The sequence below is a fragment of the Glycine max genome, chromosome 11, assembly GCF_000004515.6.
Source record: "Glycine max cultivar Williams 82 chromosome 11, Glycine_max_v4.0, whole genome shotgun sequence".
Classification (NCBI taxonomy): domain Eukaryota; kingdom Viridiplantae; phylum Streptophyta; class Magnoliopsida; order Fabales; family Fabaceae; genus Glycine; species Glycine max.
The window spans coordinates 20,375,555-20,387,491 of record NC_038247.2 but is presented as its reverse complement, the minus strand read 5'-3'; the positions used below and the strand labels follow the sequence as shown (position 1 = coordinate 20,387,491).

Here is an 11,937-nt window from a genome sequence, read left to right as displayed (position 1 = left end):
CAAAAGTGGTTTTATACAAACCGTTGTTAATGCTTTATAAAAATTTGATATTAATTTCAAAAATGTCACCTCAAGTTTTTATAACCAACTTAGATTCAACATGTGGAATCACACTTTTGTAATTATCACCTTGTGTGATGTATTGTTTGAATGGTTGAAGTGGCAAAGCTTTAGTTCTATGTTTAACGTTTGTGCTGTTTTTGGTTTTAAACAATATCATATCTTAAAGGTTCTTGGTATATTCTTTGGGGGATAGGTAATAATGGGTATTTGAGCTTTTATGTTTTTATTATTGGTTAGGTAAGATACATTGATTGTATTGAAATATTTTGTGCTGCCATTAAAATAAGTTGTACTCGAAGTTTTTCTGTGTATTGAAATATTTTATCAGCAAATGCCTTTAAAAGAATGTACCTATACTAATAATACAAGTTTACTTTGCTAATAAAAAAATCAAACTGACTGACATTTTTTTACAGGCACTGGACATAAAGAATGCTCTCGACGTGTTTTCTTATGTTCAACTACTGAAAATGGAAAAATTTAGGGTGCGTTTGGTTTGTATTTTTATTTTTTGTTTTCATTTTTTGAAAAATGTTTTCATTTTTAAAAGATTAAAATTCTGAAAATACGTTTGGTTTGACTTCTTGTTTTCTACTTTTAAGAAATAAAAATATTGAAAATTGCATTTTCAAAAAGAAATGTATTTTTAGATTTACTTAAAATTACATTCATTGTCACCACGTTTTCATTTTACCCAAGGTGATGTTCCTGGTTTCAACTAAAAAATGAGATTTTATTGTTTCCAATTTTTGATTCGTTTGAGAAAATATTTCCACTGAAATGTTTTCATAAATTCAACCAAACGCATTTCTATCACCATTTTCTATTTCCAGTAAAAATGAAAACAGAAAACAGTCAAACCAAACACCCCCTTAGAGTACAATAGTGTTTGCTTGTATAGAGTTATTTTTTTATTGTATTAAAAATAGGAAACAACTTAGCTTCTTTTAATGTATTTATTGTTTTTATTTTGAACCCTCACAGATTTAATTATTTAAAGTCACCTTTTCTATTTGGGTTTGATTTCATTTCTATTTTGTCAATTATATACATGTTAGTCTTTACTTGTGAAAACTACACTTAAATAGAATTTTACTCATTATAATAATTTATGATAATTTGTTTGCAACAATATTGTCATTTGTGTTTAAATAATATATAATTATCATTAAAATAAAAAAAATTATATTAAATTTTGCAATGATATATAATATAGATAGTTAACAAATGACTATTTATGGCAGCAACTTTTTGTTATTAAGAAAAAAATATAGCAGTAATTAATCTTTGTAACAAGATTTTATTGTAATGATTTTAGTTGTTGCTTAAAGGTATCATATCATAGCAAAATATTAATTATTAAGGAAAACTATCTAATTATAGAGACTATAATTGATGACAAATAATGTTTTTGCAATGACTTTAGTTGATGACAAATAATTTTTTTGGTAGCAATAAGTTCAATGGTTGGTACAAATTACTTATGGCAGCAACAATTGTGTGAAAATGATAGCGACAATTATTGTTATTAAAACATAAATAATGGCAGCAACATCAAATGTCGCTACAAAAACATTTAGCAACGAACTTTTAAGCTTGTAACGAAAATTTTATCACTGCCGAAAGTTATTTTTGCAACAATACTTTTCATCTCAACAATAAATGTCGGTGCAAATAACCTTTTTTCTGGTAGTACGTGATTGGAGATTATGAGAAGCCATTTCTTTTTTGATGGATCTTAACAAGCAATGATTGATGTGAGTTTATCTTGGTTGGGGAGGATTTATATAGACACGAAGTAGCAACTAGCTAGCCTACTTGTTTGTGTTATCAACATGGTAATATTTTTCCATGCGTGCATTGCATGCAATTATCCGTGCTTAATGCATGCCAGCTTGAAAAGGGAAAAAGTCGTATGTTTACCCAAAACAAAATAGAGAAGAAATTTGTAAGAATCTTTTGCTAAAAACTGGATATATATATATATATATATATAAAGGAAACACCGAAGTTTTGAATCACGGGTTTACGAAACAAAATGAAAAATGAGAGCCATATATAATTAGGAAAAAGATAAAGAAATAAAAGAAAAATGAAAATGTTTGATAAAATTACTGTGTAAATATAATGGGTCAATGAGACAAATTGTAACCAAAAGTCAATACCAGCTTTTTCTTGACAAAACTGAATATATTAAGTTCGTATTTGACAAAAGTGTAATCATGGAACGAAAAACTCGACCTATGTTCTGTAATGTTAAAATAACTAAGAGTAAATTGTATCTTGTACTTTCTTTTTGTGCAGTACTACTAATTTAAAGAGGTCCTGTCGTGCAGCACTACTAATGTTTCATTAGAGTCTGCCTAACTAGTAATAAAGAGTTTTAATTAATACTTTAAATCTTATTACTGTCATTAATTGTACAAAAAAAGACTAACATATAAAAGAATATATTAAGTAATTATATTCACAAATTCATAATTACTTTTCCTTAACTTAGTTTTTACCTCAAATCAAACTGACACCTCGTAGATTTATCAAAATATATATATATATATACTAAAATAGTTCAATTATATAATGATTTCTTAAAATGTCAACTATGCGTACATATTTATATAAATACATAATATATAACAATATAAATATATAAAATGTAAAGCTACATTGACCTTGATCAATTTACGATAGTTTCTAAGCAACCACCAGTTAATTTGTGTAGGTGGACAGTGACTAAATATATAATTTATTTTATTTCAATTCAATTCATTCTTAAATCAAAATAAATTAGTTTTTTTTTATGGCAATTTCTGCAGGAAATTCTGTGAAACTTGCATCTCCCGCCGAGAATTCCGTCATAGCAGTCTGCTAATATATGCTTTGTATCCAGAGGATTTATCTTAGTTGGTTTAGCAAAATGTGAGTATTATAAAACTTTTAATACCGTGATGAATTCATAAGATCAAGAAAATACATGTTTTGTACGCTACTCTGGAGTGAGTTATACAAGTAACCAAGGAAAAGAAAATTCGGAAATTAATTTCAAATAGGCTGAAAGAGGTTGCGGAGCGGCCATGATGGTAATGGCTTAGGGCCGGGCTAACATATCAATAATTGAGATATGACCAAAAATATTGGGTAGGTATCGTTAACTTAATTAATAATTAAATTAAATACCGAGAGCGTGTGACATGCATCATGATCTCCGTTTCACTATTCTCCATCAATTAAGTGTGACAGTATATATACCAAATGACTTTTCAACGAAAATAATCCAAATTACTATGGGAGCAGACCAATTCAAAATAATTAATAGAGCTTATTCTCTTTGTGTTTTCTTTTGACATAACTCTTTGTGTATTCTTTTTCCTTGACCATATGTAATAATGCTTTAACTAAAAATGTTTCATATATAAACGTTACGCGCTCAGCATTACAGACAGATAATTTTCCCATATTTTAAGTTGCAGGCCAACATAGCCTGCAAAAAATGACGAGTAAATCTTTTATAACTTTGAATGTATGCCCTAAAATTAAGGACATGAATGGAGCCATATATAATGGACAGATCGGGGAAAGGAGAAAGCGCTAGCTAGAGAGGAAGACCTAATCAAAGGAGTATGTAGTCTGTAGGTGCTTGTAAATTGCATATGATACAAAAAGATTTTAAGTCTATTACAAGGAGAGAAACAAATTTCTAAACTTATTAAGGTAGTTTTTTTTTCCGATTCATATGAATTGAATACGCAATCAGAAGATTTAAAACACTTGCACATCCGACATGCTACCTCTTGCTAAACTTATTAATGAAATTAATTCATAGTTAAGTAGTTTAGAATTATTTATTAATTTTATGGATTCGACTCTTTGAAAATGAGAAACTCAGCTTAGGAAATAAACTATTAAATGTAATCAGAAAATCAACAATTAATATTATGTGTTCTTACACAAAAGTTATAAATGTGATATAATAATCAAATAAGTATAACTTAGTTGATAATACATGTTGAATTTATGTGAAAAAAATTTGAGTTTGATTTTTACATTATCCTTAAAAGGGACAAGGAGTTTAGGTGTAACTAATTAAATCTCTATTGAAGATTAATCAGATGATCCAAAGAATTACCAAAATCACAATTATTTATTCTGGTAGAACACATCCTTAAAGATACATGGGAAAGGAGTTTAAGTATATTGGTTTCAATGAGATCCCGGCCCGTATTAGATTAGTCAAGTAGTTGGCACAAAGAACCAAAATCAGTTGTGAGAATATCTTAAGGTCTCATCAAATAATTTAAGATCTTAATATGTGAATTAAAAAATAATTAAAATTTATTCATGTTTACTTCAAGTCATAAACTAAATATAATTAGTCACATGGTGAGCTCAAGATCTCATGTTTTAAAGATACTTTAAAGTTCTATTGAAGAGTAAAAAACCTAATTACTTTGTCTACTTGTTACTTAATTTACTCATGTTTACTTTAGAGAAGTCTAACCTTATTTTGTTAATCGGTAGCTAAAATTTTAATAACAAAAATTATATATTCCTGCAGTGATTCCCTTGGTGCATGAATTCAAAAAGTACAAATTGTTGCGTAGCCACAATTAACACGTGACCTTTCTTTAGCTGATATTTCTTTTTGACACTTTTGGTTCAACATTATTTGAACCTAACACATTTATATTTTAGTAATAGAAAATATAAATTAATACCACAATCACATACAGTTAAAAAACATTACATGGCATGCATGGCTTGATTCACTTGACATATAATAATAATAATAATAATAACAATAATTTCTTAATCTTTCAATCTTTATTGTGGTCCATCCCAGTAAAATGCGACAACAACAACATTAATTATTAACCCTTCTGCAGTTGCGTCTGATCTCTCCCTTGTTCCCAGTGAGAGGCTTCATGTTACCCATCTTGATCATAGAAGCCTTGAAATCTCTAGCAAATGCAAAAGGGTTTCTGCTATAAAGCTCCACCAACTTGTCACTTTCACTGCCATTTCCCTTGTAGAGTTCTTGATCAGAGTGAAGAAGACCCTTTTTGCACAGCAATTCTTTGAAGTAAGAAGTGTCAACCGTTGCAGGAGTTGGATCCAACGGTGCCAAGTTGTTGCCAGCGCCAACTCTAGGGCATGTTTTGCGCAAAGAGGCTGCAAAGGTAGGATTTATGTTGGTGTCGTTGTAGATGCGGTCTCTGAAGGTAGTGCACCTTGCAAACCCTAATGTGTGGCCTCCAGAAAGTGCCACCAAGTCTTTGAGGTCTAATCCGTGAAACTTGAAGTTGGAGAGAAGTTGTGAGAAGCTGAAAAATGGAGGAGGGAGATTGGCGTTTGCAGCATCCTTGCTTGCGGTTCTTGCGTCTCTTCTGCCTAGTAATACTGAGTACCGTAGGTGTGGACCACCTAACTGTTGTTAACAGAAAGACAATATGATATGGTTAGGCTTCCCCTTAAGAAATTAGAGAATAAACTAAACAAAAATGATTTTTACACGCACACCCGAAACGTTATTTAATCCATAGTGAGAATGAAAAAAAAAAAAGTATAGGTAAAATAAGTAATATGACATCACAGGAAAAGAAAAATAAAAAGTATTGATGGGCTATTTAAAAATTGGAGTATCTAAAAAACAATATTCTAAACTAAACTAAACAAAACAAAAATGAATTTTACATGCACAACCGAAATGTTATTTAACGGCTTGTGAGAGGGAAAAGGAAAAGAAGAAGAAAGAATAGTTAGGTATCATAAATAATATGATGTGACGGGATAAGAGAAATAAAGAAAAATTTATTTAAATATTTAAGTATCTAAAAAAATATCACTCTAAATTCTGATTTTATTAGCAATGTTTGCGGACACAATACATACATATTTGTGATAGCTATAATAAGAAGTGTGATGTGATAAACAAACAAATTAAGAAATAAGAGGTATCAAATTAATGCCTATTTGTAGCAACAGAATGTAATAAGAGTCCTCATTTTTTTACACTGAAAAGTGGCTTGCAAACGCTCCATTGAAAATCACATGTCTCTCTTTATTCTTTATTTTGTCAAATCATATCAATTATTTATTTATCATTTCTTCTCATTACTTATCTATCATTTCTTCTCATGTCTCTAAATATTTATACCAAAAAAATATTACATAGTTACAAATCACCACGTGTTTATGATCCTATCCTGTAATAATTTCTCATCTACAGGCATCGGGGGTTCAATCAAAATAATTTCCCTTGTAATAATAGGATGACGTGTATGTATCATTACTGTTTTTATTCCATGAATAATGTTTTCGTGTAACGAGAGTATTTTAACTTAAGAATATAAATAAATTAATTTAAGATTTTATCCCAACAAATTAAGTGCAATATTGCTAGCTGGAACGAAAAGTTTGTATAATAATTATATATAATTAATACTTACTATGGCCACAGAATCACGAGCAGCTGTAGCTAAGATATCAGCACATGATACCACAGGGCGTTTGCAAGCTTTGTCAACAGCTTCCTTAATCTCATCAACCACTTCCAAACCTCTTATTGAATTCAGATTAGGTAGGGCTGTTTTCTCGCCAGTGAAGTTGCGCGTATCATCCAGCAGAACTGATCCATCACAACCCTGTGCTCCCAATGATCCAACAAATCACTAAATTAATTAGAATATATTACAAAAATTTGATAATGTTATCTAATAGAAAGTGACATGCATGTTCCTGTCTGTTTGATGCATGTTTCCGTTATTTCTTAATTTATGGTGTTTAGATTATTTCATTTTATGATCGACATGATTGGTTGGGCTGCTACGTATTCCAGCTTCCTGCAAGTTCATCACTTTGCAACACGTAAGATTCACAATCATTTTGGTTTAATCGTATATTCATCACTGAAAATTGAAATTTAATTTAATTATAAATAAATAAAGATACATAAATACTCATTCATTATAAATATTTCAATAACAGTTTCTATTTTCACTTCATATCACCTAGTCACCTATATCTCAATTATATATCTACACTTCTTTTTTTCTATATTTTTTTTCTTTATAGGTATCAAATACAGTGATCATTTCATGGACTTAAGCGACCTATTTTAAAAGCTATTGTAATAATGCACGCTTAATTTCAAGTCAAATGATCAAATTACAATAAGAGTATAAATTTTTCGGATTATATTAAAAATAAATTAATTTTAAAAATTTGATGATAATATATTAATGGTAATTTTTAGAGTTAAAATAATTTATCATACAAATTAAGATGTGCTTAACTTTTCTTTTTTGTTATAAAATTACGCTTTGACTGTAAAAAAATGGAAGGAAGGAATTTTAGCTTTTAGAACATCTCCAATAGTGTAACTATGAATCTATGATATGAAATCACTTAACTCACTTTTGGTGAACTCTACAACGTTACATGAGATTTAAGAACTTCAATAATTATTTTCTCCAATAGTATTGTTCTTAAGAACTTAAGATAACCCATCATATAATATAATTGGACTCACAATTTTTAAGAATAGTTCTTTATATACTTCGTACCCCATTGTCCGGAGGCTCTTCGCTATGCGAAGGTATGGGGGAGGGATGTTGTACGCAGCCTTACCCTTGCATATGCAAAGAGGCTGTTTCCGGATTCGAACCCATGACCAACAAGTCACCAAGGTACAACTTTACCGCTGCACCAGGGCTCGCCCTCGCCTAAGAATAGTTCTTTATATAAACAACAATTCTCATACAAGAATTGTCACTCCTATAATGAAATTGTATGAGAATTAGTTCTTTAAGTTTAACAAAACCTCATCATCTAAAAAAAGCTTCCTAAGAAAATTTATTAGAGATATTCTTAGCCATGATTGGCTAAAAATTGTCATGGCCAAAAGATATCATGATGAGGCTGGCCAAAAGAAGCTCAAGCCAAGACCAACTGAAAATTGTTCTAGCCATGTTAGCCAAAAGTTGTCCTGGGCGAAAGATGTCTCGTGGCCAAGGCTAATGGAAAAAAGTCATGACCAAAAAATGTCTTAGTCGAGGCTGGCCGAAAGAAACCTAGGCCGTGGTTGATAAAAAAAATGTTTTGGTTGAGGTTAGCCGAAAAGTTTCCGAATCGAGACTAACTAAAAGATGACTTAGGCCAATCCAAAAGTAATCTAACATTGATCGACTGAAAAATATTTTTAAAATTGTTATAATTTGCCCTTTACAAAATAGGACATTGTGGGTTAGGGCTTTTTTTGGCCCTTTCGTTAAGTGGGCTAGAAAACTTAGGGTCATTGTAGGGGGCAAGTGGGTTGGCCCTATATATGACCTAAGGTCAAACTAACAAATCTATTCTTACACCTGAAAAGTGACATAGAGGCAAAAGCTACATGCTGCGCATAATTAATAACGTGGTTTTGGTTAGCAGAACCGAAAAACTTTAATTTATTGAAACCTTGCATATAAATTGATATAGGAAACTTTAATTGGCCATGCATATAGTAATAAATTAGTTTTTAATTTTGATTTTAGAAAAGTAATATAGGAAACTATACTACAAATAATATTACTTAGTTGTGCCTAAATTTATGGTATAAAAGAATGTATGTGTATAAAAGACAGTATATATATACCAATTCACACACTAATAACTTACATTAACAAAGCAGTCATGGAAATGCAAACGTAGCAAGGAGGCTCCAATGCGTCGTTCACGAATGATTTCACGGTGAACGACAGACCTTATGATTGGCAATGCTTGGGGACAAACTTTCTTATAGAAATTAGGAGTAAGTTGTGCATTGGAAGGGATCATAAATATGGCCAATGTAGCCAGAACAAGCACAAGCAGAGTTTGGATATTAGAAGCCATCTTGTTGTGCTATTACCCTGCTTTTTGCATAGTTATTATTGCCTTGGCTAGGGATATGATTTATATAGAAAGGAAGTAGCAATATGGCGTCGAGCAAAATTAATTAATTAATGAGTTTACTTGCTTAAACTACTCACTTTATAATATTTTAGTTCATCATGTACATAATACAACTGGATTGTGGTCCATAACATCGCCACACGTCTGCTAGAAACTAAAGTCAAGAGATTTTATATATATGTGTTCATTTAAATCCAAAGTGAATTAGTAATATTGCATAGATACGGAGGAGGAGCTACACTACATATTTAAGCCCTAAATTATAAGATACAATTTAATTTACTAATTACTTTCACGTGGAACTTTTGGAGCACTATTTCATCACTATTAGAAAATAGATTTTTTATATTAGTTTTTAAGGACTTTTAACATCAGTTATTAATCGATGTTGAAACTACCGACATTAAAGTACCAACGTTAATATCGATTGTTTAAAAATAAATGTTGTTTTTTTGCTAAAACAACATTGGTTCTTATAAAAATCGATGTTATTTTCTTCTCACTAACATTGATTTTTAGAAAAATCGATATTGTCAGTAAACAATAACAACATCGATTTTTCTTAAAACCAATGTTGTTTTTTGGTTTTTTTAATATCCTATTTATTTTTTTAATTGTCAACCTGTAATTAATTCAAATCACAACTTATCATTCAAAGTTGTAAATAAACACATAAAATTAGTTGTGCACAAAAAGTTATAAACAAAGTATATAAATATATCATGCACCAAGAGTAATTATAAACATTTATAAACAAAATATACAATAAATGTGTTCAACATGTTCTAATATTTCTCACAAAATAACTTGTAAACAAAAATTTATAAATTGACAACAGTAGAGTAGTAATGTACTTTCATTAATTACAAACAAAGTCAAAATAAAAAAAAGTTAGAAGTTGCATATGGGAACTCAAATATAATTTGAGTTTCAAGAAGCAAATTCTGTGATTGTGAAAAATTTCTCCATCCATTTCCAATTTTTGCAATCTTCCTATGATGATTATAAACTATCCTACACTCTGTAGTCCCTTCCATGTTCAGATGGGTGAATCTTGCAGCTTTCATAAATGAGTACATGGTACTCGACACATCCTGAAATTAACATGAAATTCATATTAGATATGTATAAGATTTTAAAATTTGACATGCAGAGGAGTGCTTAATTACTCACCAAACTGTTGCAAGTCACTTTGTACTCAGTCAGCAGGACTTTAAAAGTGATTGAGTTAGGAACTTAGTGGTACAAGGAGTGTCATTTAGGATAAGTTTTTGGTTCAGAGGTGCTTTTGAAGATGATGAAGAGGAAAACACTCTGTCCATAGTGGGTCAAGGTGACCTAACGATTTCTAGTGAGCCCGTAGAACTCTCTGAGTTCTGTCCATCTAGCAAGTAGAGTTGGGCTCACCAGATCTTGGTTATATGTGACAGAGTACATGTTGCCACTAGAGTGTAGCAGATGTCAAGTAGGCTCTAGTACATCCTTTCATCTTACAACAAATGACCTACTATAAGGCTACATTTAACAAGCAAAGTAATATAAGTAATGTGTTGTATCAAGTCATGTTTATTTTAGAATAGTCTTGAAATTTCTAACCTAATCAATAACATGAACAGTGTTGAACATTTTTTCTGCTTTTTTGTCAAGTTTCATCATTGTGTTAGCCATTTTCTTCCAGTTCTGTTGATGTTCATTCATCGTTTCTAAACTCCATTTACAATATAAATATGAAATTAAGTAGATTTTGTCAAACCATCTAAATCCACTAACTGATCCATGCACAAACTGATCATGCACCATGCTTATCTAGGAGCTTACTCCATGCAACTAATATAATGAGGAGGAACTAGAATCGTGCAAAACAAAACTTAAGTAAATTTGCAACCAAAATAGAACCTAACCTAAGTAAAATTTCACTTATTTCATTGTAAAAAAAAGACCTACATTGTCCAAAACAACCAGAACCACGAACAACCAACACAATGTCGAAAACATTGTCGAATCCAACCAAAACACTGTAAAAAACAACCAAAATAACCATAAACATGAACAACCAACACAATGTCAAAAACAACCAAAACAACCAAAATAACCAGAACCATGAACAACCACTGTCGAAAAAGCTTTGAGAGAAAAACATATCGTGAGAGCGAGAGTAACAATGGCACCTACACCGTGAGCAGGAGTTAGAGTGAATGGTGATTTCAACGTCGTGAGAGTGAGAGTGACATCCTGAGTGAGACACCGTCAGCGACAGTGGTTTCAACGCCGCGAGAGTGAGAATGAGACTGACAAAGGAGGGTTCGTGAGGGAGACAAGTCGTGAGGGAGAGACGAGTGAATTGCTAGAAGCACGAAAAAATTATAAATAAGACAACACAACGTCATTTTTTTCCATTGACCGATGTTAACGTGAGTTGGTTAACATCAATTTTTAAAACAATCGATGTTAATCAACTCACGTTAACATCGATTTCTGAAAAACTAATGTTAACCAACTCACGTTAACATCGGTTTCTGAAAAACTAATGTTAACCAACTCACGTTAACATCGGTTTTTGGAAAATTGATGTTAACAAACTCACGTTAACATCAATTTTTGGTAGAACAAAAATTGATGAAATCACATTATTTACAATTATGTCATCGCATTTTAGTTTACATCGGTTTTCTATAAAATGGATGTTATTCTAATGATGTGAAAAGTAAATTTTGTAGTAATGCATTTAGTAACTTTTTGTTATTATCCCTAACTTTTATCCAATTATATAAATGCTAAGCGTAAAAATGATTAATTTTTCCTTATGACAACTAGCTATAATACAGTGGGAGAGCATCCAATATCCTGAAGTTTTATATAAGAATTCAATGTAGAACATTTTTATATAGCTGTGAGCTGGCAACAATGACCCAGACAGGTTTTTTCTTGTTAATAATTAGTAAT

At 30.8% G+C, this 11,937-nt stretch overlaps 1 protein-coding gene across 1 annotated transcript; it reads right to left on the bottom strand.

Moving 5' to 3' along the window:
- Positions 1-4,754: 4,754 nt before the first annotated feature.
- RIP1 (RIP1-like peroxidase) lies at positions 4,755-8,968 on the bottom strand. The gene is made up of 3 exons (NM_001255467.2): positions 8,719-8,968; positions 6,510-6,704; positions 4,755-5,488 (listed from the first exon to the last, which is right to left on the bottom strand). The coding sequence occupies exons 1-3, from the start codon at positions 8,932-8,934 to the stop codon at positions 4,925-4,927; spliced, it is 975 nt and encodes a 324-aa protein (NP_001242396.2). The 5' UTR covers positions 8,935-8,968; the 3' UTR covers positions 4,755-4,924.
- Between the last annotated feature and the right edge of the window lie 2,969 nt (positions 8,969-11,937).

What these genes read in the sequence shown, in the direction of transcription:
- RIP1 (NM_001255467.2), bottom strand. Translation starts at nt 8,934, where the DNA reads ATGGCTTCTAATATCCAAACTCTGCTTGTGCTTGTTCTGGCTACATTG. An exon ending in TCCATGACTGCTTTGTTAAT is followed by an intron (nt 6,705 to 8,718) that starts GTAAGTTATTAG and finishes TTGGGAGCACAG; the next exon opens with GGTTGTGATGGATCAGTTCT. An exon ending in CTCGTGATTCTGTGGCCATA is followed by an intron (nt 5,489 to 6,509) that starts GTAAGTATTAAT and finishes TGTTAACAACAG; the next exon opens with TTAGGTGGTCCACACCTACG.